Source organism: Pelophylax lessonae, assembly GCF_965119305.1.
Source record: "Pelophylax lessonae genome assembly, chromosome: 2".
Lineage (NCBI taxonomy): Eukaryota > Metazoa > Chordata > Amphibia > Anura > Ranidae > Pelophylax > Pelophylax lessonae.
Window position 1 is genome coordinate 696,326,900 of NC_138769.1, and position 26,601 is coordinate 696,353,500.

Below are 26,601 nucleotides of genomic sequence, written 5' to 3' on the forward strand. Positions count from 1 at the left end.
AGTAATTTTTGTAATATAGTGAGCGTATATACTGTAAATATAGTATATTGAAATCTGTGATGCACTTTGGATGTTTAATTTTAAAAGCCTAAAGGTTTAGCGCTGAGCAGTGCCGGGTGTACCAACATGGCTTCCGCCACTTTCCTACTGCTGGCGACCAGATTCTTTCAAAATGTAACCTCAAGACATAGCTGGGTGCAGTAAGATCTCCGTTGCCGCCTTCTGACTGCACTCCTGTTGATGTCAATTGGAATATCACCTAAAGGACTCACAGACCATGAGAAACAAAGATTGAACTCTTTGGCGTGAATGGCAAGCGTCATGTCTGGAGGAAACCAGGCACCGCTCATGACCTGACCAATACCATCCCTATAGTGAATCATGCTGTTGGGATGTATTTCAGCAGCAGAAACTGAGAGACTAGTCAGGATTGAGGGAAAGATGAATGTGCAGAGTCATCCTGATGAAAACCTGCTCCAGAGCGCTCTGGACCTCAGACTGGGGCGAAGGTTCATCTTCCAACAGGACAATGACACTAAGCACAGCCAAGATAACAAAGGAGTGGCTACAAGACAATTCTGTGAATGTCCTTGAGTGGCTCAGCCAGAGCCCAGACTTGAGCCCAATTAAACATCTCTGGAGAGATCTGAAAATGGCTGTGCACCAACATCCCCCATCCAACATGATGGAGCTTGAGAGGTCCTGCAAAAAAGAATGGGAGAAACTGCCCAAAAATAGGTGTGCCAAGCTTGTAGCATCATACTTAAAAAGACTTGAGGCTGTAATTGGTGCCAAAAGTGTTTTAACAAAGTATTGAGCAAAGGCTGTGAATAATTACCGTATACGGGATTTTTTTCCTTTTTTTTTTTTTTCTTTTTTTAGAAATTATAAATTTGCAAAGATTTCAAACAAACTTCTTTCACATTGTCATTATGGGGTATTGATTGTAGAATTTTGAGGAAAATAATTAATTTAATCCATTTTGGAATAAGACTGTAATATAACAAAATGTGGAAAAAGTGAAGCATTGTGAATATTTTCCGGATGCACTGTACATTATTTTTTTTTTTTTGTTGTTGATCATTTGCTTTTAATGGTAAAGAAGAGATTTGGGGTCTTTTTGACCCCAGATCTCTCCAAAAAAGAATCAATTATCCTTATTTCTATAACAAGGGATGTTTACATTCCTCATCATAAGAATAAAAGTGATAAAAAAATTAAAATTAAAGGGACAGTGTAAAAATAAAAGGTAAAATAAATAATAATTAAAAAAAAAAAAGTAAAGCGCTCGCGAGCTGAAGCAGACACATCTAAGTACGTAAAACAGTATGCGAACCACACGTGAGGTATCGCTGCAAACTTTCGAGTGAGACCTCCTCTGTAACTCTGCTTAAAGGCATTTAAAGCATCACTCAGTTTGTCGCCATTCCAGGAACATGCGCAATTTTAAAGCGTGACATGTTGGGTAACTATTTACTCGGTGTAACATCATCTTTTACATTATACAAAGAAAGTAGGGTAACTATTGCGTTTTGTTTTTTTGTTATTAATTAAAGTGTATTTTTTTCAAAAAAATTGGGTTTGCAAAACCGCTGAGCAAAAACCATTTGACATAAAAAAGAAATTGCAACCATCACTATTTATTACCTAGGGTCTCTGCTTAAAAAAAAAAAAAAAAAAAAAAAGTATAACATTTGGGGGTTATAAGTAATTTTCTGGCGAAAAATTCTGATTTAAACTTGTAAACAAAAAATGCCAGAAAAAGCCTGGTCAGAAAGTGGCTGCTGAAGGTGCTTAAAAACTGCTAAGGGTTTATTATCCCTTTAATTAGAAAAAAAAAATGATCAGGGTTAGTAGAAGTTTGTTTTCTACAAAAGGGATAAGGATTATCTTCTTGTTCATCATTGTGGTGTTCTTCAGTGCTTCTCAGTCAGTGACATGGAATGATGAAACTCTTCTCCACAGCGATGAGTATTTGTTTTCAAGTCCCACATCACTTGTCTATGGGGGCTTGTTCAAGACCAAATGTAGTTTCTCTTAAGTATGATTAATTAGCAAGCCATCATCATAACAGCTGAAAGGCATTACTTAATTTTTGCAATGTGCAGATTTTTCTGTGAGTTTGTTCCAATTTTCTGGATTGATGTTCCTCCTTTGGATTAGTATGAACACATGACTCTGTCTCCGTAATGTTTTCTCACTAGATATTTAGAAATAGTTCATATCCAGGTGAGAACTATTGAAATAGAACTCTGGCATTATTTCCAGAATTTTCATTTGGCAATCTTTTTGAAATTCTGTTAGGGCTCTTTCACGCGGATCCGTGCTGCTCAGCGGGGATCGATCCGCGATCCCCGCTGAGCCGGCGGATGACAGCTCCGTCTCCTCTTGCAGTGCGGAGAGGGAGGTGTCACAGCCCCCGCTGCTCTCTATGGGGATGAGAGCGGACCGCCTGTCCGCTCTCATCCGATCCGATCCCCAGGACGGATTGGAAAATAGGGTTTCCATCCATCCGGATTTCACGGACAGGATCGGATGCGGATGGCAGCGGGTGTCAGCGGACATGTCACCGCAGACATCCGCTGCTCCATAGGGCTGAATGGGGCATCCGATCAGATCTGCCTAAAAAACTGACAGGCGGATCTGATCGGACCGCCCGTGTGAAAGAGCCCTTATAGAGGAAGCTTGCATTCTCCGCTTTTGTGATGTTATTATGAAGACACTCTTAAAGAAGACCTGTAGTGTAGCAGCTGTGCACAAAAAAAGACAAGCAGAGTGCAAAAGGAGTATTTACCATTATTCTCTGTATGCTCCCTGCTGATTCTTTCCCCATTACTGGCACACCATGCGCCTTAATCTGCACCGTGTCTCCATATGGAGGAAACCATCTTAGTAGAGGCAAGGCTCAACTTGCTCATATCAGAGCTGCTCATTGATGAATGATCAAGAAGCAGCAGAAGGGATGGAGGCGGCTCGGAGCTACAGAATGAATCAGAAGCAGGGAGATCCTTGCACTGCAGGTCCTCAGGTACAGCTTTCCCTCCAGCAAGGAGAACAGTGAGCAGCACAGTAGTGACATCACCAAATCTGGTAAGACTAGCAGTCAGAGGCAGCAGTGCCTTAAGGATACAGAAGAGGAGCACCTAGACAAATGGAAGTACGCCATTTCTCAAAGGGAATTCAAGACAAATGTTACAATTGTCAGATTACTGCTTAGATACATTTAACTTTTCTAGGTGTCCAATATATGATAGCAAATTTACACTTTGAGTTCAGATCCACTATAAGTTTTCTGCAGCATTCTATGGTTTCTTACTAACCACTTGCCGACCGCCCGCCGCAGATATACTGCGACAGGCTGGCTCGGCTGTGTGAATCGCTGTACCCATACGTCGCTCCTCCAGGACATGCTTGGGTGGGGCGTGCATGCTACCATTCGCAAGGGTGAAAGCTGATTTGCGGGGCCGGTGCCCACGATTGCTGCTGGGCATCCGCGACCACTCCTCGGAAAGACAGAACGGCGGTCTGCCATTGTAAACATGGCAGACCGATGTTCTGTCAGTTATCACAGGGCTCCTGTGTTCCTCCTATTTAGGAACACAGGTCCCTGTGTTGATCCAATAAGCCCATCCCCCTCATAGTTAGAAAACATCCCCTAGGCTCACATTTAACCCTTTGATCGCCCCTGGGTTAACCCCTTCCCTGACAGTGTCATTATGACAGTAACAGTGCATATTTTTAGCTTTACTGTAGTAATGTCACTGGTACCCCCAAAAGTGTCAAAACTGTCAGTTAGGGGTCTGATCTGTCCATCGGAATGTCACAGTCCCGCTAAAAATTGCTGATCGCCGCCATTACTAGTAAAAATAAATAAATTGAAATGACATCTTTCCCGTAGTTTGTAGAAGCCATAACTTTTGCGCAAACCAATCAAAATACGCTTATTGGGATTTTTTTTTACCAAAAATATGTAACCGAATACAAATTGGCCTAAAATGAAGAAAAAAATTGATTTTTATATTTTTTTGGGGGAATGTTATAAAGCAGAAAGTGAAAAATGTAAGTTATTTTTTTTTTTTTTTTTTTTTTTAGAATTGTCTGTCTTTTTTTGTTTATAGCGCAAAAAATAAAAATTGCACAGGTAACCAAGTACCAACAAAAGAAAGCCCTTTTTTGTGGGGAAAAATAAGGGCATCAATTTTATTTGGCTACAGCGTTGCACGACCGTGCAATTGTCCGGTAAACTAACGCAGTGCCGTATCGCAAAAAATGGCCTGGTCATTAAGGGGGTAAAACCTTCCGGTCCAGAAGTGGTTAAACTACTTGTTTTTTTTTTTTTTTACAGGACTATAGCAAAATTTTAATGTATCTCTTTCTTTCAAAAAATCGTAAAAAAAAATATTGAAACCGAAGAATGTTTATTGAATTCAAACTCTAGACGAAGCTATATTTTTTTCATTTACACCAGTGTGGGGAAGGCACAGAAGAACCTCTGTCTGGTATTTATTTGTGATCTATGTCTGTACTGGGGAGATTTCCCATCACTTCCTTTCAGAACAGGAAATTATGAGAAATCTCTCAAGTGGGGAAATAGAACAATGGTGAGAACCTCTGTCAGGATATTATTACTCCTGAAGTCTGCTGTTGCAGGTACAGGGAGTGAGGTGCAATTTCCCAATTGTGTTATGGAGTGGTCAAAAATTAAATAAAATTGGCCATAGTTGGGATTTATTCCTTTTCTTCGCCTTTCAATCTCAGCTTGAGCAAAGACAGCCACACTAGAAGGCAGGAAGGAATACACTCTAGCCAATCTATGTAAACCCATTCTTTAAAATCTCATATAATTTCTAACACGCTAATGTACAGTGCCTTGCGAAAGTATTTGGCCCCCTTGAACTTTTTAACCTTTTGCCACATTTCAGGCTTCAAACATAAAGATATAAAACTGTAATTTTTTGTGAAGAATCAACAACAAGTGGGACACAATCATGAAGTGGAACGAAATTTATTGGATATTTCAAACTTTTTTAACAAATACAAAACTGAAAAATTGGGCGAGCAAAATTATTCAGCCCCCTTAAGTTAATACTTTGTAGTGCCACCTTTTGCTGCTATTACAGCTGTAAGTCCCTTGGGGTATGTCTCTATCAGTTTTGCACATTGAGAGACTGACATTTTTTCCCATTCCTCCTTGCAAAACAGCTCGAGCTCAGTGAGGTTGGATGGAGAGCGTTTGTGAACAGCAGTTTTAAGTTCTTTCCACAGATTCTCGATTGGATTCAGGTCTGGACTTTGACTTGGCCATTCTAACACCTGGATATTTTTATTTGTGAACCATTCAATTGTAGATTTTGCATTATGTTTTGGATCATTGTCTTGTTGGAAGACAAATCTCCGTCCCAGTCTCAGGTCTTTTGCAGACTCCATCAGGTTTTCTTCCAGAATGGTCCTGTATTTGGCTCCATCCATCTTCCCATCAATTTTAACCATCTTCCCTGTCCCTGCTGAAGAAAAGCAGGCCCAGACCATGATGCTGCCACCACCATGTTTGACAGTGGGGATGGTGTGTTCAGGCTGATGAGCTGTGTTGCTTTTACGCCAAACATAACGTTTTGCAATGTTGCCAAAAAGTTTGATTTTGGTTTCATCTGACCAGAGCACCTTCTTCCACATGTTTGGTGTCTCCCAGGTGGCTTGTGGCAAACTTTAAACGACACTTTTTATGGATATCTTTAAGAAATGGCTTTCTCTTGCCACTCTTCCATAAAGGCCAAATTTGTGCAGTATACGACTGATTGTTGTCCTATGGACAGAGTCTCCCACCTCAGCTGTAGATCTCTGCAGTTCATCCAGAGTGATCATGGGCCTCTTGGCTGCATCTCTGATCAGTCTTCTCCTTGTGTGAGCTGAAAGTTTAGAGGGACGGCCAGGTCTTCGTAGATTTGCAGTGGTCTGATACTCCTTCCATTTCAATATTATCGCTTGCACAGTGCTCCTTGGTATGTTTAAAGCTTGGGAAATCTTTTTGTATCCAAATCCTGCTTTAAACTTCTCCACAACAGTATCTCGGACCTGCCTGGTGTGTTCCTTGTTCTTCATGATGCCCTCTGCGCTTTATACGGACCTCTGAGACTATCACAGTGCAGGTGCATTTATACGGAGACTTGATTACACACAGGTGGATTCTATTTATCATCATTAGTCATTTAGGTCAACATTGGATCATTCAGAGATCCTCACTGAACTTCTGGAGAGAGTTTGCTGCACTGAAAGTAAAGGGGCTGAATAATTTTGCACGCCCAATTTTTCAGTTTTTTTATTTGTTAAAAAAGTTTGAAATATCCAATAAATTTTGTTCCACTTCATGATTGTGTCCCACTTGTTGTTGATTCTTCACAAAAAATTACAGTTTTATATCTTCATGTTTGAAGCCTGAAATGTGGCAAAAGGTTGCAAAGTTCAAGGGGGCCGAATACTTTCGCAAGGCACTGTAGCTTTGAAAGTCATTTTCAATCTCCTCAAATCTGCAGTTTTTATTAAAGCTAAACGCTAGGTATGCTTTTTTTAGCATAGTTACATTGGTCTAGCTTAGACCAATGTAAGGTGTGCATGTCTTATACCTGTGTAAGCTGCAAATTACTGTAGTAGTCGCCGCTACTACAGTGATAGCAACAGTCTTCTGGGTCCAGTGCCGAGCGCTAACCACAGGGGGTCACCTATTTGACACTGCCACCTTTCAGAAAAAGCCTGCATTTCTTTAAATTGTAGCACTGCCCCCTAGAGGACTGCTGAGAATTACACATTTCCCTGGGTTACCCGTAGCAACTGACAGCAGATAAACAGCAATGAAAGTCCTTGGCTCAGTCAATAATCAATCCAGGGGATGTTGTTTTTGTATTTTTATTTGGAACTTGGATAGGAGAAGGGATGAGTGGGATACTCCAACTATTAACTATTCACAGTCTTGAGGACAGCTAACTGTAGAATGCGGCAAGGCCGCTGCTTCACCTTGCCACTGAAGTGAAGATAGTTAAAGGTTCCTGGTTGGTTATTCTCTTCAGGATTCTACCTTAGCTCCCCCTTTAAGCTGGATACACACTATCCAACTTTTGTGGTTAGATTTCCTTCAGATTTACCTTTTCTATGTAGTGCAAGGGCCTGCCAGATTGCATACAAATTGAAAGTGTTTAGATTTGACCTCATATTATATGGTTTTGGTAAGTCTAAAGGAAAAAGTCTTCAGAAAATCTTATAGTGTGTATGGCCCATAACTCTCACTGCCTGTGTGCTGACACCCGTCCGCTGACTCTAGCCTCTGGAGTGGTCCCCTTCCTAGCAGACACCTGGGCAAGTTGTTCTGTATTCAAGGACACTGGTTTTCCAGGACCACTGTTGCCTCCAACTCCACCAGTCAGCTTCCACTGGACCTCTGGGTTCAGCCACACTTTCTGGTACACTAGGCCGACTGCCTGTGACCACCCTCCACAGCTTCAGAAGAGGAGACAGCCGTCACCCTCCTTCTGGGATTAGCTTCCCGCCCAAAGACCTCCTGCCACATGTGTTCTTGGCTTTTATAGCATATCCCAGGATGCACCGCTTGTCTGTGCTAACCCACTGAGACAGCTACAAAAGCCTGTGTCACTGGCTGGGTTTCCTCCACTGTCCAACAGGCCTCCCTATTGAACACAGTGGGAACACTCCCTCAGCCCAGATGAATCGCACATCAGACACACTGAACAGGCTTAACTAGGGATCATGCTCCCCTTATAAGCAGAGCGCAGCTATAGTTTTGCCTGCTGCTCTCCTGATAGGCAGGCAGAACCACAACTACTCTCCCTACCTAGCACCTATCTAGGAGGGTGCTACATCATTATTACAAAGCATCTGCTAATTGGGGCCCCTCAAGTGCTAGTATCATAGCAGCGTTTATGTGACCAATATTATGTGACAAAAAAAAGGGAAGAGACTTGGTGGTCACATGACTGCTTCATCACTTCCAATGCAGTAAGTATTGACACGATTGCTGAGGAACAAGTCCAGCCTGGCATCACCCCATTGCAATGAGCACAGGCCAGCAGCCCACAATGCAAACACAGGGGAAGGGTAGTGGCAGAAGGCTGGCACCCAATCTGCCTACAAGGATGGGGACAGTGCAGGAAGTTGGCAATGGAGCTTGGATTAATACCTATACATACTTAGGGTTTTGGCTATGTGCAGATACTGTTCATTTGCCCTAGACCGGCAAAGTGAGTGTCTTTGGAAAACCACCTTGTTTGTGATTTAAAATTTCCAATAAATGCTTTCTCTGTAAAGAAAACATTGAATACTCCTGCCATGAAAGACAAAATCATTGGCTAAATTCTGCACAGAATATAACACAGTATTGATGTGGGGGTCAGCAGGAGGAACCAAATATTAAGGCAGAGGTCAGAGAAGATTGATACTCCTGGACTGGCTGTTTCTGTAGAAACCGTCAGGGGATTTCTTCAATGGAGGAGTGTTTGGTGATGCGTAAACGGGAGAGGTGAGTATTATTTTTTTGTTTCTTTTCTTACAAGAATAGGGTTCATTGGGAGTTTTAGTTCGTCAACCAGTGTTTTTCTATTTCAATTTTCAATTCTGTAATAGATACCAAAGTTGCCCACGCAGGGGCTAAATTATCTTGTGAAATTAACAGATGATAGAATTACAAAATCAGCTTTATATAAAGGTAAGTACACAGTGCCATAGCCCTTATCTCAGCCAAGGGCTAACCAAGGCTAGCACCATTTGTTAGGAGGGTTGTTTTTAAGAGCAGTTCAAAGCAGTGCAATACTATGCAACTAAATGCTAGTTATGTAGGTTACACGATGGGAAGCCATTTGTTTCACCTGCTTAACAATTTAATCACTATACAATTTAGTAATGCGAATGATCTATAACACTGTTTCTCAACCTTTTTTCAGTCCAGGCACCCTTAAAAAATTATGGACAGTTTTGAGGCACTCTTAAAACATTATGGACAGTCTCGAGACACCCTTTAAAAATTGTGGACAGTCTTGAGGCACCCCATTCTAAAATGTAAAAACTAATATTAGTTTTGCATAAGACAGCAACATCCACACAAGTAGGAAACCCAACTTTAGAGGTGATTAATTCTTCCATAGCAAATACACTTTTGCAAACTGGTAGCACCTAGTATTCCACTTCTATTCCTCTTCTCCCTCAATTTTTCCCCATCACTCAGCTAAGATGCCCTTAAGAAGTTTGTAATGGTGCCCAGTGCTTTAAGTGGCCCAAAAGAGGTACCGGTACTCTATTATAGCCTATAAATTTTGTCGCCACCCCCCCCCCCCCACCCCACATCAGGGTCCCCACAGAGCACCCCCAGTACCAGTGCATACCGGCCCACTTAAAGCACTGATGGTGCCCAATAGAAACCTGTGGCTATGAGTAACTAAAAGGCAGCTTTATCCACACACTGGCTTGGTTACAAATTTGGGGCAATTTTTAGGCATTTTGCCAAGGCACCCCTGAAGAAACCTCAAGGCACCCCAGGGTGCCTGGGCACCCTGGTTGAAAAAGGATGATCTATAAAAATTGCTTTGCCTTGGTTTTCACATTTTTTAAATGACCCCTCCCTTAAGACATACGTTGGAGCACAGCAGTTTAGAAACGTTGTTTGAAAACCACATACGTGGTGCATGCTAGGATGCCCTTTGTTTTTTTATTTAACCTGTTAATATTTAAGAATGAATAATGAATCTCCCCTCTGTAAATGTCATGGCATCTTATTAATAACACGATCTCTCGTCCCCCGTGTTTCAGCATTCTTGGAATTGTAAAAGGCAAGATCTGCTTCCTTTTAAAGATCTGTTCTGGCCCTTAACTTTGGAAAACATGTAATACAAACAGCCTTGTCTGTGTTGGTGAGTTTTGGTATTTTGCTATGGGATGCTAGGATTTTATTTTTTATAACATACCCTTCATAGCGTGTGAACACTGATTTCTGTTGAAGGTCTATACAAGCAAATCTGAATAATCCTTCGGTTTTTGGGGTACCAAGGGTGTGCCCTTCCTATTAAAGAAAGCGTTCAAACAACACCGCCAAAATCCCCAAAATGGCACAACTCTTGGGCACTGGGGAGTCTAGCCATAACCCCTCCCCATCCACACAGTGTGATGTTTAGTATCTGTTATCTGTGTGATCAATTGACAGGTCCGAGAACTGTGATTACGAAGGGTCTCCTGAACCTTTTTAGATAAACAACATTCAGGAAGCCAATATTTACTTAGATATATTACATTTTCTTTACTTTAAGAGCCCATTCACATTGAGGCGACACGACTTCGGGGGGCGACCTGTAAAGTCGCGTGCACCGCGACTTGCAGAGACTTCACATAATGGAAGTCTATGCAAGTCGCTCCGAGGTCGCCCCAAAGTAGTACAGGACCCTTTTTCTAAGTCGGAGCGACTTGTGTCGCTCCTATTAGAACGGGTTTACTACTCAATGGACCGCGACATACCGCTAATGTGAATGGGCTCTTAGGCAAAATAGTTTTGCCAAGAATACTGCTTTTTTGTATGTTTTTTTTTTTTTTTTTTTACAAAAGGGTAATGTAAAAATGTAAAAAAAATACAAAAAAATGAAAAATCGGGTCCTGTACTACTCAATGGACCGCGACATACCGCAACTTGTCAGGCTGACAAGTCGCGCTAATGTGAATGGGCTCTAAGTCCCGCATAAGTATAAGTAGTTTTGCCTCTCTGGTGCTTTCCCCAGAATATTCACTGCTCTACAATCTGGCACTAGCCTACTTCCATTATGTAGATACATGCTTCATTCACCTTTCGTGCTGCTGCTTATTCTTCCATCAGTCAGATCACCTGTCCTTGGGAGGGGGGACAGATTTGACATGAGGATGCAAAGTCCTACTCTGCTCCCAAGATGACCATTTCCATAAAGCGAAACCGAACAAGGCATGATGTAATGATATTAGAAATGATCTTGCAAATTAGAACTCCTTAGCCCCCTTCCGCACATGTTGTTTGATCAGGTCCGTCTGTCCGTTTTTCAGGTGGACCTGATCGGACCCTCCAGTCTCTTCTATGGAGTAGTGGATGTCCGCCACCGTCCGATCTGATCCTCTCTGCCAAAAACGAACAGAGATTATGGATGATCTTGCAGATAAACAGCTATGAGGCTAAAGATAAAGTAAATCTTGTAGGGTACAGCATAGGCACAATAGTCATTTCTAGGTGTTCCATATAGGATATAAAATCTTTACATTTTAAATTTAGGTCCTTTAAAGTGGATGTAAACCCCATTCATGAAATCTGACCTCGGCACATACATTATCTCACAAAAGTGAGTACACTCCTCACATTTTTGTAAATATTTTATTATATCTTTTCATGTGACAACACTGAAGAAATTACATTTTGTGCCCGGGTCAGATTTCATGAATGGGGTTTACATCCACTAAGTCCCATGTCTTTCTGCTGCTCCTTTGTTCTAGTATCAGCATGATAACTTCTGACAAGTTCTCAGACACAGGAGATAAAAGAAGCTGGAAATTTGAAGCTAAAAATTTGTGTCAGGAAATGACTTAGAGGCAGATAAACAGAGAGCTTGTCTATTTACAGCACAGCTCTGCAAGTTTCTTCATTCCTCTGTCTATGTGAATGGGGGGGGGTGCCTTTCTTTCAATCAGCTCACACAGTGTATGCCCAGACTCCCCTCCCACTGCTGAAACAGGAAGAAAAAATTGTAACAAGATATGCACTTTCTAAAGAATATAGAAAGCTGAAGACAACAGATATACATGTAAAACTTATGTAGGGAGATTTTTTTAATCTCTGTGTATCATCTGAGGCTGTTCACTTCACGGGGTATATGTGAGGGTTTACATCCAATTTAAGGTAATAGGAATGGAACAGATCGTGTTTTTTACTGTTCCAATAGTATTTATTGAGTTTTCAACAATTCAATGGTAAAAAAATATAGAAACAAAGAGATTGCATAATCTTAAATTCTGCTCAAAATAATATTGTGTATAAAAGGCTTCACAAGGCCACCATTCAACATAAAAATACAGTGAGGGAAAAAAGTATTTGATCCCCTGCTGATTTTGTACATTTAAACCCTGACAGAGCAATAATCAGTCTATAATTTTAATGGTAGGTTTAGTTTAACAGCGAGAGACAGAATAACAACAAAAATATCCGGAAAATTCATTTAAAAAAATGTAGAAATTGATTTGCATTTTAATGAGTGAAATAAGTATTTGATTATATCAATAAGCAAGATTTCTGTCTTCCAGGTGTCTTCTATACAGGTAACGAGCTGAAAATAGGAGCACTCTCTTAAAGGGAGTGCTCCTAATCTCAGCCTGTTACCTGTACAAAAAAACACCTGTCCACAGAAGCAATCAACCAGATTCCAATCTCTCCACCATGGCCAAGACCAAAGAGCCTTCCAAGGATGTCAGGGACAAGATTGTAGCCCTACACAAGGCTGGAATGGGCTACAAGACCATCGCCGAGCAGCTTAGTGAGAGGATGACAACAGTTGGTGTGATTATTCGCAAATGGAAGAAACACAAAGTCTCCAAACTTTCTAAACAAAGGGCCAGTTTACTGTCTTTCACGGGGGGGGGGGGGGCAGACTGTGGCCATTTGGAGTAGAAATTGTTCTGGCGTCAGTGGGAGAAATAGTGCCCTGTGATGTCAGTGGGAAGACTAGTGACCCATTGGTGGTGTCAGTGGGAGGAATAGTGACTTATTGGTGGTGTCAGTGGGAGGAATAGTGACCCATTGGTGGTGTCAGTGGGAGGAATGATGACCCATCCTTGGTGACTGTGGGAGGAATAATGACCCATCGGTGGTGTCAGTGGGAAAAATAGTGACCCATTGTTGGTGTCAGTGGGAGGGATAGTGACCAATTGGTGGTGTCAGTGGAAGGAATAGTGACCCATCAGTGGTGTCAGTGGGCAGAATAGTGACCCATTGGTAGTATCAGTGGGAGGAATAGTGACCCATTGGTGGTGTCAGTGGAAGGAATAGTGACCCAATGATGGTGTCAGTGGGAGGGATAGTGACTTATTGGTGGTGTCAGTGGGGAGGAATAGTGACCCAATGATGGTGTCAGTGGAAGGAATAGTGACCCATCAGTGGTGTCAGTGGGAAGAATAGTGACCCATCGGTGGTGTCAGTGGGAGGAATAGTGGTGACCTATTGGTGGTGTCAGTGGGAGGAATAGTGACCCATTGGTGGTATCAGTGGGAGGAATGGTGACCCATCGTTGGTATCTGTGGGAGGAATGGTGACCCATCATTGGTGTCAGTGGGAGGAATGGTGACTCATTGTTGGTGTCAGTGGGAGGAATAGTGACCCATTGTTGGTGTCAGTGGGAAAAATAGTGACCCATTGTTGGTGTCAGTAGGAGGAATAGTGACCCATTCTTGGTGTCAGTGGGAGAAATAGTGGCCCATTGTTGTCAGTGGCAGAAATAGTGGCTCATTCTTGGTGGCAGTGAGAGGAATAGTGTCCTGTATCAGTAGGAGGAAAAGTGCCCCAAGGGTCAGATAAAGGCAAGCAAAGGGCCACAGTTTGGAGACCACAGATCAACATGATCCTAACGAGCCAGGATTGTACGGTTTCCATTTCATTAGTAGTTTTGAATGTGGTGTATCAAGGCTGGATAGATTGTCTGGAATATTCTATCATAGGTGTTAAGTAGATGCCCCAACAGGAAAGTTTTGTTGGGGGTCCAAGTAATCTTAAAATTGTCCTGAATGCCCTGGCAAGCTTTGAGGGGAAGGTTTATGTTCAAAACTATTCATACCGAGCCCCAGGAAGGTAGATACAGTTGAGTCAGTGAGTAAAAGGACAGAGTCATCTGTCAACATACACAGTTTGTGGTGACAATCTGCTATTTCTATCACAGTAATATTAGAGGCTTGGCGAAGGAAAGCCTAAAAGGGTCAATGGACAGCACAAAGAGCGGGGTAGAGGCGACAACCTTGCCTCGTTCGTTTTTTGATAGTTAAGGTTTCCAATGTGAAATCCAATTATTTAAGTCCACAAGTCGCCATATTTAGTAATAATGAAGAATAGATCATCCCAAGAATGGCTAATAATATTAAATGCCTTTTTTTATATCCTGGCATTAGTAATCTTACAGGATTTTGTGATTTTGTTAAGATGCAACAGTTGGCGAGTATTGGAGTTGATTTACTAAACCTGGAGAATGCAGAATGGGGTGGAGCTCTGCATAAAACCCAATCAGCTTCCATTTTTTTTTTTTCGTCAAAGCTTAATTGAACAAGCTGAAGTTAGAAGCTGATTGACCACCATGTACAGCTGCACCAGATTTTGCACACTCCAGTTTTAGTAAATCAACCCTATTGTCTCTTGCCTGTAAATCCAGTATGAACCCTACCTAATCTGGGGAAATGAATGGCTCGTTTCCACTTAGCTTTCTGGTACGGTTCGGTTCGGTACGCTATTAATGCCGTTTCCATTGTGAATGGTACCCTAATTCCGAACCGTACCGTACCACTTTTTTGGGACCCTTTCATTGGGGTACCAAGCACATTAGTACCGTACCAACAAGGTGGAGCTACACTCTGCAGAACTTTGATTGGTTGACAGAGAATCGTCTATCACAGCTTTGCTGCTACACCACGCCTATCATGAAAGGGTACTATTGGCAGTGGAAACGCAAGGTGTACCACTCCGAACCGTACCGTACTGAACCGAACCATACCGTACCACTCAGTGGAAACGAGGCGAAAGCAGGCTGTGCCAGTGATCAAATGGGTAGCAGGAACTTTAGCCAATAATGTCACACCAGTATTAATTAGCAAGATGGGACTAAAGTTTTACCAGTTTGTGTCATCTACAGATGGCTTCAGAGGCATACTAAAGGCTGCCATGAGAGACTCGGGGTGGAGCCCAGCATGGTCCAGGAGGCCCTGATTGTGTTTTTTTAATAAGATCATAATGTAATGTCCTCTAAAAAGCCTTCTGTAAATAAATTACTCCTCCAACCACTCTTTCGGAGTATGCCTCTAAGGTTTTTCCTTGAAGTTTTCAAGGTCAACTCCTCTAACCTCTGTATGTACTGTATATTTTTTTGATTTACTGCATCTGTTTTATGTTTTACTTTATCTTTTTATCACATACATGTTCTAGTACACTGCTAGTCCTTTACGCAGTACGCATTGTCTTTTTTTACAGAAACTTTGTATTCTGGAAGTCAAAAAAAAAAAAATAAGGAATAAAATGGTTTAACTTGTAGTGCTTTCGCTGAAATTAAATTTGGTTGTTTTCTGGGTCTCTATGCATTTTCTCTAAGCACAGGGCTGACAACTAAAGCTGAAAGATGGTCTCATAATTGCATATGAAGGTTCTACAAGCATCATCTGCAATTATCAGCCTATTTCAGAACTGCAAGAGGACGCTGAGTGTTCTAACCTGTTGGTGATATTCAGCATTGTGCAGATACGTTTTCCACCTAGTTCCGAATCGATTATTCTATTGTATAGAGGATTGAAGGGTCTAATCATGCTCAGGTGACTTGTATGAGGACAAACTGAAGTCTACCCCATCCATTGTTCCTGGAAAGATATTTGTTTGCCTCTGTCCAGTCTACTAGTGTTACTGTTCCCATCTCTCCTTTCTCTGTCACTGAAGGTGAGTACATACAGAACGGTCCCCGCATTAACATAAGCGATGTTGGTGCAGGGATCTCTCCCACTGTGCTATTGTATTCTAACTGGGAAGGGCGGGGGGGGGGGGGGGGTTGCTGCTGAACTGGCCAGTTTTAAGCCTGTGTGTCTGTATTACAGTCAGATTTAGTCTGTATAGCAAAGTGGGGCTGGTTGAACAGCATCTTGTAGATCAGATGTGGTTTCTTAGTAATTCGTTTTAGACCTAGTCTCTTGGCCTCTCCCCACCTTTATCTAATTTGATAGTATCCTAAAGTAATTAAAAATGAGCCTATTCCCGTAACTAGTTTCATAAACTCACCCTCCCTTCATTTCCTTATGGTTCATTTGCCAAGGTGACCTAAAGGAAATACCTGGGTCTTCCACATATTGTGAGTATGTGTCCGACCTCTCATCCTTTGAAGAAGTGCTGAGTACCTAATGTGACCATTTCCCAGAGACCATCACGGTCATTGGGGCCAGGGAGAGAACCTTGCCCTGTGTAAGCTTCAACCTAAGCAACTTGGGTCCTCTGCAGCAGTGGTTCTCAACCTCAGTCTTCAAGTGCCCCCAACAGATCATATTTTCAGGATTCCCTTCAACTTGCACAGGTACTTTTAATAAATTGTGTTGATGGCTGTTTTATTTTAATTTAAGGGAAAATCCGAAATATGGCCGTTTAGGGGCACTTTAGGTCTGAGCTTAAAAAAGTATGGGAATTTTTTTAAATCATACTTACCTAGGTGGATGCAGCATCAGTCCCGCCAAAATCTGCACGTTATCTTCGACTTAACGACTGCCCGCTTGATGGATAATATCTAATGAGGAGGAGTGAAGGATCCCGGCTTTCCAGGGCTTGTGCCATTAGCGTTTTTGACCTTTGTGATGAGGGTCATTGGGATCTGGTAAGGATCAGTGTGTGCGGGTGCCTGGTGGTGGTTTCCCTCGCTGAGGATCTTCACATCTCTCCCCTTCTTTTGGAAGTTTTTATTTATCCATGGGAAAGAATTTGAACTGTTGCTTATTATCCACTAATATCAAAGATTTCTTTGATTAATCTTACAAGATTAGCGCCACATTTGTATTTCTATTCCTCTGCATCTGCCCCCGCTGGCTCTAGCGCTGAGAACTGAGCGATCAAACACCACTGATCGCTCAGTTCTCACAGTTCCGTGAGCAGAGAGCTTGTCACTGCCCCCCTGCCAGGATCTTTGGAGAGCTGGACTATGGAGGGGGTGGGAGCGACCGGCTTAGGCTCTCGGTGGCTCGCGGAGAGGCTGAGCCGGGTGCCTGTCCAGGCATGTGGGCAGATTCCAACTATATGGTCACGGTCTTTTCCAAGCTTCGACTGGCTCTGTGAAGTCAGCCCGCTGTCTGCTGAAAATGGGTCACAGAAGTACAGAGCAAACTGTACTCCTGTGATCCACAGGAGAAGTACAGCCAAGCGAGCTTTGGCTGTAGTCTCCTTTTTAAGAACCACTGCTCTAATCATTCCTTGGTGGTGATCAGAACGCAGATCATTTTATACCTTAATGCAGAGAATGCATTGAGTTAACAAACCCTCTAGTTTTACCACCACTTTAAATATGTAGTAGCCCAAGTCTACTACTTATGAGTCATTACTATCCTATGACAGTTGTTCAATCTCATGGAATCTCCAAGTCTTTGTCCAGCAGTCCCTGTTGGTTTAACATACATACACTATAAAATGGTAAACATTAAATGTTATAGTCTATCTTAGCAGCACTGCTAATTAAATATTTTACAGTTTACGATTATATACTGCGTGGACTTGATGGCAGCCATGTTTTTTCATTACATGTATTCTAAATGCTGTGGCTAGTGAAGGTAACATTGTGTCATAAAGAATTACTAGTTGTATAGAAACTTTTCAATAAGGACTTTTCAAGCTTCCATCTAATCCGTTCTTGGCAGAAAATAATTGCACATTTTTAATGAAAAGCACATTTTGACGTTTTTTGTGTTGCAGACTTTTTTGTTTGCTAAATGATAGACCTGTCCTAGTCTCATCTTTCAAGATGTTTGCTCCTATTCACATACAGTATGACAAAGCATCTTGGACAGCATAATAAGGAATTGGTTGTCACCGCTGACCTCATCTTCACAGGGAACAAAGGACGGCGCCGTATTTGTTGGAACGGCACAGCCGCTAATTTCTCTATACAACAGGCAGTGTAAATATGAGAAGTAGGATTAAAATAAAAATCTGGGACACTTCGGATGTCGCAGAGTAGCCCCATGAATGGAGCGCTTCAAGAGGAAAATTGCGGTTTCAAATAAACCCTGAAGGTTCTGTATCAGTTTCAGCTTTTAGGCTGCCTTGTGTCTCCCCTTCACATTTCAGGAGCCTTGAAAGGGGGCAGTGAATGACAGATCTGTTTAGTGTATCACCTGCAGCCAGCGGGACAATGCAGAAGATTGCCGTTTCAGCTCACCTGGCAGAAAAGGCCCATCACACTTTATACCAGGGCTTTGTGACTGTCCCCTACGGTTTTGTGTTTCTCAGATCTTCTTCTTTTTTTTTTTTATTTCTGAATTATCGGGCAATAAGTGTGCCATTTTCTGACTCATTTCATGTCATTTGAGGCCTGCAAACAAATCCACTTGAAAGACACAACTGAAAAATCAAATGTACTCTAAACTAGACAACTAACTTGAAATGTATCTTACCTTCACCTTTTGCGCAAATTTTCTGAACTAGGTTCATTTAAGTTTTTCTTTTTTAGTCCCCAACAGATTTGATTTATTTTCGCCTTCTCCTGTAAAAATTCTCAAGTCTGTTTTGGAGGAGTTTTTTTTTTTGTTTTACTGTATTAAAAAGGCTTTTATCAGTGTTTTCTATCTTTGGTTATTTATCTCTTTTTTTCACCAAGCCAAGGTTTATCTTAAGAGCTCCAGGTCAAATGTTATTAGTTCATAGACAATATGGTGGATCAGGAAAATATCACATTATGCCCTCTAGATGGAGCTGCCGATCATAATAAATATTTCGTTTTTTCTTACGTCTATTAGCTCCATCTAATGTATGAATGAGTAACGTTTGTAGCACCCTTGTCCTACACAGAGTTGCTAGTAAATTTAGCTGTGCTAGGTGGTAGCTAGCCTGGCTGATTTGTAGTCTTTGTGATCATTGGATTTCCTCCTAATCCTGGTTTAGCTGTGTTTCTCCCTTTTTATTAGTAGGTGGCATTGTTACCTTTGGCATTAGTGTGATGAATTAGTGAGTCAGGTTATGAATATGTACGTTTCTCTCAGCCAATCATACTGGTAGCTGAGCATGCTGGGAGAGGCTATTTATTTGGAGGAAGTCAGGTGATCTCTGTCCTTTCCAACTGGGTAGATGTGTGAGGAACAGCTGCTGCTGGGTAGTCTTGGAGCCTGAGGCATAACTACAGTGAGGTCCATAAATATTGGGACATCAACACAATTCTAATATTTTTGGCTCCATACACCACCACAATGGATTTTAAATGAAACAAACAAGATGTGCTTTAACTGCAGACTTGCAGCTTTAATTTGAGGGTATTTACATCCAAATCAGGTGAAAGGTCTAGGAATTACAACAGATGGTATATGTGCCTCCCACTTTTTAAGGGACCAAAAGTAATGGGACAATTGGCTGCTCAACTGTTCCATGGCCAGGTGTGTGTTATTCCCTCATTATCCCATTTACAAGGAGCAGATAAAAGGTCCAGAGTTAATTTCAAGTGTGCTATTTGCATTTAGAATCTGTTGCTTTCAACTCTCAATATGAGATCCAAAGAGCTGTCACTATCAGTGAAGCAAGCCATCATTAGGCTGAAAAAACAAAACCAACCCATCAGAGAGATAGCAAAAACATTGTGTGGCCAAATCCACTGTTTGGAACATCTTTAAAAAGAAAGAACACACTGGTGAGCTCAGCAACACCAAAAAACCCATTAGACCACGGAAAACAACTGTGGTGGATGACCGAACAATTCTTTCCCTGGTGAAGAAAACACCCTTCACAACAGTTGGCCAGATCAAGAACACTCTCCAGGAGGCAGGTGTATGTGTGTCAAAGTCAACAATCAAGAGAAGACTTCACCAGAGGGAATACAGAGGGTTCACCACAAGATGTAAACCATTGGTGAGCCTCAAAAACAGGAAGGCTAGATTAGAGTTTGCCAAACAACATCTAAAAAAGCCTTCACAGTTCTGGAACAACCTCCTATGGACAGATGAGACCAAGATCAACTTGTACCAGAGTGATGGGAAGAGAAGAGCATGGAGAAGGAAAGGAACTGCTCATGATCCAAAGCATACCACCTCATCAGTGAAGCATGGTGGTGGTAGTGTCATGGCGTGAGCATGTATGGCTGCCAATGGAACTGGTTCTCTTGTATTTATTGATGATGTGACTGCTGACAAAAGCAGCAGGATGAATTCTGAAGTGTTTCGGGCAATATTATCTACTCATATTCAGCCAAATGCTTCAGAACTCATTGGACGGCGCTTCACAGTGCAAATGGACAATGACCCGAAGCATACTGCGAAAGCAACCAAAGAGTTTTTTAAGGGAAAGAAGTGGAATGTTATGCAATGGCCAAGTCAATCACCTGACCTGAATCCAATTGAGCATGCATTTCACTTGCTGAATACAAAACTAAAGGGAAAATTCCCCAAGAACAAGAAGGAACTGAAGACAGTGCAGTAGAGGCCTGGCAGAGCATCACCAGGGATGAAACCCAACGTCTGGTGATGTCTATGCGTTCCAGACTTCAGGCTGTAATTGACTGCAAAGGATTTGCAACCAAGTATTAAAAAGTGAAAGTATGATTTATGATTGTTAATCTGTCCCATTACTTTTGGTCCCTTAAAAAGTGGGAGGCACATATACAAACTGTTGTAATTCCTACACTGTTCACCTGATTTGGATGTAAATACCCTCAAATTAAAGCTGAAAGCCTGCAGTTAAAGAACATCGTGTTTTTTTAATTTCAAATCCATTGTGGTGGTGTATAGAGCCAAAAAGATTGTCGATGTCCCAATATTTATGGACCTGACTGTATGTGCTCATGGCTCTGTATGGGAGAGCCTGCACACTGCCTGGAAGCATGAGGGAAAACGGAGACCTGAGATGAAGTACCAGAGGTGACTCTGCCATGGACTGGGGTGCCATGGAGAGCCTGGGAAAGCATCAAGATGGAATCCTCCACAGAGAGTTCTTGCACCTTCCCTGAGTTGCATACTGTTTCTATAGGAGATATGACCCAGGGGAGAGGTGTTGCCTTTCAGGTCAGTCCACCACTGTGCTACAAAGTACAGATTGCTGGTTCCAGCTTAAAGGCTCTTTTTCTGTACTGCTGTCTGCCTATTCTACATTTTTGTCTAAGGAGTCTGCCATTTTTTCACTAAGGATATCCTGTGCCCTACCTCTCCCTCCCAATTTGTTCCTGTTGTGAGAAATAAACTTCTCTCTGTTTAAGCATACAAGTGACTGGCGCCCATTTTTCTATCTTGTACACCACCCACCATGCCTAGTAATCTGCACCCTGAGTAGAGACGTTGACCCTCCCTGTCCCTGTGGGTCACCACCAGGCCTCTGGAGGTTGGGGGGGAGCGCTACACGTTCAACCTGGAATATAGCCTAATAACATTTAATTTTGCCTCCACAGAACAAATGTATATGCAATATCACAGGAAGACTTTTATAAAAAAAAACTCGTATAATGTCATGCAGTTGGGTTCAAAACCTGTGATGAAAAACAAAAGATACAAGATTTCACTAGCAGATGTAAAATTGGTCATTTTTGCTTCTGTACAATAAAACGTGGGACCCCGGACGTTTTGAAGCGAAGGGGTTGGATCAGATTTGGCATTGAAATTTTATTATTTTAGCAACTGTCCTCCCCTCCAGGTACATGACTTTTTCTGTTTTTGTCTAAAGCTGGAACTGGCAGCCAGACGAGCCTTGCGAGTTATAGCTGGCATTTGGTAATTGCTTTATGTCCGTCTAGCCTTTGATGTATCGTGTGCTTCCTTTCCACCCTGATGTTACATGCTGTTGTACTTCTGTTAAACTTCAATAAACATGTACTGAACCAGAAATTGTAATATTTTCAATTCTCAGTAGAAATGTAATGTTCACTTATAAAAATGTCAATCATTAAAGTGTATCTATGGCCAAAATGTAAAATTCTATATTAATTTCCTCATCATTTTTGTTGTTTCTAGCCTACTCTTTTTAGTCTGAATGATCTTAAAGGAGAAGTACAGCCAAAGCTCATTTAGCTGTACTTCTGTGGATCACAGGAGTACAGTTTGTTCTGTACTCCTGTGACCGTTTTCAGCAGACAGTGGGCTGAAGTCCGCTGTCGGCTGACGTCACAGAGCCGGTTCAGTCCCTTGGAAAGATCATGACCATATGGTCGGGATCTGCCCACATGCCTGGACTGGCACCCAGGTCAGCCTCTCAGCGAGCCTCTGAGAGCCTGAGCTGGCCGTTCCCACCCTCTCAACAGCCCAGCCCTCCGGTGAGGGCGGGGGAGGGGAGAGAAGAGCAGAGAGCCGGTAACTGACAGCCCCCGGCTCTCTGCTCAGGGAGCTGTGAGAACTGAGCAATTAGCGGTGTTTGATCGCTCGGTTCTCAGTGTTAGAGCCGGCAGGGGAGAGATGCAGCATCGGGCTAATGCTACATCCACCTAGGTAAGTATAATTCTTAAAGCTCTATTCCCATGCTTTTATTTTAAAGTTTGTAAACTTATATGTAAAGATCCCTACATATTTACTTCCTTGAATTATGTGACATATATTCAATATGTCCTGTGGGTAGGCACTGCTGTGTCACGCATTTCACAGAGCCTGCCTTCTGATCTACAGAGGAGCTGAAAGGAGGAGTTGCAGGAGGTGGGGTCAGAACAGGAATCACTGCTTGCAAGATACCATGGGATATGTAATCCATTGGAATAGAGAAGCTGCAAAGCATGCAGGGAATCCAGGAAGTTGCTGAAAGAGATGTCCAGCAACCAGGCAGAACTAGCAACATAAAATTTGATTTTTAAAGTAACCTTGTATTGGATTGTTACCCGAGATATATCCCAGCTAACTATAGGCCGGTCAGCCTAACATCAGTAGTCTGCAAGATTTTGGAGGGGATGTTAAGGGACCATTTACAAGACTTTAGTAATGAAAACGGTATTATTAGTAGTAATCAGCATGGATTCATGAAAAATCGTTCTTGCCAAACCAATCTATTAACCTTCTACGATAAAGTGAGCTGCCACCTAGATAAAGGAAAGCCTGTGGATGTGGTGTACCTGGACTTTGCAAAGGCCTTTGACACCGTTCCTCACAAAGGCTTACTGTACAAACTAAGGAAGGTAGGTATGGACCATAAGGTGAGTACCTGGATAGAGAACTGGCTCCAGGGGAGAGTCCAGAGGGGGGTGATTAATGGGGAGTACTCTGATTGGGCGGGTGTGGAAAGTGGGGTCCCCCAAGGTTCTTTCCTGGGACCAATCCTGTTTAATTTATTCATAAATGATCTAGAGGAGGGGATATCTAGTACAAACTCAGTATTTGCGGATGATACTAAACTAAGCATGCCAATATCTTCTATGCAGGATGTGGAAACCTTACAAGCGGACCTGAACAAAATAATGGGGTGGGCAACTACATGGCAGATGAGGTTTAATGTTGAAAAATGTAAAGTAATGCACTTGGGCGTCAGAAACATGAAAGCAAGCTACTCACTGGGGGGGAAACCTCTGGGTGAGTATAGGATGGAAAAGGACCTGGGGGTTCTGGTAGACAACAGGCTTGGCAGTGGAATGAAATGCCAAGCCGCTGCAAGCAAAGCCAACAGAATACTGGGATGTATAAAAAAGGGGATTAATTCCAGAAATAAAGAGATTATTCTCCCACTCTGGTCTGGCCACATCTGGAGTATGCTGTCCAGTTCTGGGCACCGATCCTCAGGAAGCATGTGCTGGAACTGGAGAGAGTCCAGAGAAGGGCAACAAAAATAATTAGGGGAATGGAGGGCATCGGCTATGAGGAAAGACTACAAGCACTGAACCTATTCTCTCTGGAGAAGAGACGATTGAGGGGGGATATGATATCAATGTACAAATACTGTACTGGTGACCCTAGCATAAGGAACAAACTTTTTAAAGAAAGGGAATACAATGAGACACGTGGCCACTCACTAAAACTAGAGGAAAAACGGGTTAACCTAAAAATACGTAAGGGGTTCTCCACTGTCAGAGCAGTAAGGATGTGGAATTCTCTTCCACAAGCAGTCGTATCAGCAGGGAGCATCGAAAAAACTATTAGATGGGCACCTTAAAGACCACAACATACAGGGGTATACATGAAACACACACACACACACACATCATAGGTTGAACTGGATGGACTGATGTCTTTTTTCAACCTCACAAACTATGTAACTATGTAATTGTTAAAAGAAATATCACTTATATTGCTGTTACAATGCTAATGTTAAATGAAAATGTATACTGTGACCATACAGTGGGGATCGAAAGTTTGGGCACCCCAGGTAAAAATGTGTATTAATGTGCATAAAGAAGCCAAGGAAAGATGGAAAAATCTCCAAAAGGCATCAAAGTACAGATTAGACATTCTTATAATATGTCAACAAAAGTTAGATTTTATTTCCATCATTTACACTTTCAAAATAACAGAAAACAAAAAAAGGCGTCTGCAAAAGTTTGGGCAACCTGCAGAGTTAATATCTTGTACTGCCCCCTTTGGCAAGTATCACAGCTTGTAAACGCTTTTTGTAGCCAGCCAAGAGTCTTTCAATTCTAGTTTGAGGTATCTTTGCCCATTCTACCTTACAAAAGTCTTCCATTTCTTTGAGATTTCTGGGCTGTCTGTCACGCACTGCTCTTTTAAGGTCTATCCATAGATTTTCAATTATGTTGAGGTCAGGAGATTGTGAAGGCCATGGCAAAACCTTCAGTTTACTCCTCTTGATGTAATCCCCCGTGGATTTTGAGGTGTGTTTGGGATCATTATCCATTTGTAGAAGCCATCCTCTCTTTAACTTCAGCTTTTTCACAGATGGCATCAAGTTACCATCCAAAATTTGCTGAAAATGTATTGAATCCATTTCTCCTTCTACTCGTGAGATGTTCCCTGTGCCACTGGCTGCAATACAACCCCAAAGCATGATTGATCCACCCCCATGCTTAACAGTTGGACAGAGGTTCTTTTCATTCAATTCTGTGCTCCTACTTCTCCAAACATACCTTTGCTCATTCCGGCCAAAAAGTTCAATTTTAACCTCATCGGTCCACAGAACTTGTTTCCAAAATGCATCAGGCTTGTCTATATGTTCATTTGCAAAGTTCAAACGCTGATTTTTGTGGTGAGGACGTAGAAGAGATTTTCTTCTGATGACTCTTCCATGAAGACCATATTTGTACAAGTATCTCTTTATTGTGGAATAGTGTACCACAACTCCAGTGTCTGCCAGATCTTTCTGGAGGGATCGTGCAGTCAAACGTGGGTTTTGAATTGTTTTTCTCACAATCCTGCGAGCTGTTCTGTCTGATATTTTTCTTGGTCTTCCAGATCTTGCTTTAACTTCCACTGTTCCTGATGCTTGTCATTTCTTAATTACATTCCAAACAGAGGATATTGACATCTGAAAACCCTTTGCTATCTTCTTATAGCCTTCTCCAGCTTTGTGAGCATCAACTATTTTCAGTTTCAGTTTTCTAGACAACTGCTTAGAAGATCCCATGGTGCTGATTGTTGGGGCAAGGTCAGAGGAGTCTGGGCATTTAAAACCTTTGAGATTGACATCATCTGGTCTTCCCAGATGATGATTGAGAACAATCCATAACACTGGCAGGTCTCAGCCTTGCAAAGGGGGCAGTGCATGCTATAAAGTCTGCAGGGTGCCCAAACTTTTGCAGACCCCATTTTTTTGTTTTCTGTCATTTTGAAAGTGTCAATGATGGAAATAAAATCTAACTTTTGTTGACATATTATAAGAATGTCTAATCTGTAATTTGATGCCTTTTGGAGATTTTTATATCTTTCCTTGGCTTCTTTATGCTCATTAATACAAATTTGTACCTGGGGTGCCCAAACTTTCCATCCCCACTGTATATTCCCTTAAAGTGACTGTAAAGTCTCTTTTTTTTCTATTAATATAACAAACATGTTATACTTACCTCCTCTGTGCAGTTGGTTTTTCACAGGGCACCCCCGATCCTCCTCTTCTCGGGTCCCTGGCGGGGCACTCAAAAAGAGGGAGGGGCCAGGTGCCACAAACAGCATGCAGCTTGCTATGGGGGCACCCGAGCCAAGCTGCAGCTCTGTTTGTCCATTCAGACATTGAGCTGCCATTTGACCCTGCCCCCACTCTCTTCTGATTGTCTGAGTTTGATTGACCGCACCGAGAGCCAATGGCGCCGCTGCTGTGTCTCAGCCAATTAGGAGAGAGAGACCTGGGATGGCTGAGGCACTCGTGGATATTGCTGGATAGAGAGTGGGCTCAGGTAAGTATTAGGAGAGCTGAGGGGGGCTGTTGCACACAGAAGGCTTTTTATCTTAATGCATAGATTGCATTAAGATAAAGAACCTTCTGCCTTTACAACTCCTTTAAGAATTTGAGAACCTGCATCTAAATAATGTGTTATGCATTTTTAATTACAGATACGGCATGAACTGTTTGATTCAGTTTGAAGACTTTGCAAATTTAAACGCCTTTCGACTCCTGAACAAGTATCGCAACAAATATTGTACATTCAATGATGATATACAAGGTGAGCATTCCTGGAGCTTTCTCAGTCTGTTTTATAAAGGAATGTACTTCTTCCAGGAAATGGGAAAACATTTGTTCTGGAGCAGCTGCTGTCTTCGCTCCCAGACTCCCCTATAAGTTCC

General features: G+C 42.1%; 1 protein-coding gene across 1 annotated transcript in view; it reads left to right on the forward strand.

Moving 5' to 3' along the window:
• The window catches only part of ME3 (malic enzyme 3), a 306,056-nt gene that overhangs the window by 178,927 nt on the left and 100,528 nt on the right, over positions 1–26,601 (forward strand). Inside the window, exon 7 of the mRNA XM_082248513.1 lies at positions 26,371–26,480. Within this exon, the coding sequence (XP_082104639.1) occupies positions 26,371–26,480 (110 nt within the window). The remainder of the gene's footprint in view (positions 1–26,370; positions 26,481–26,601) is intronic.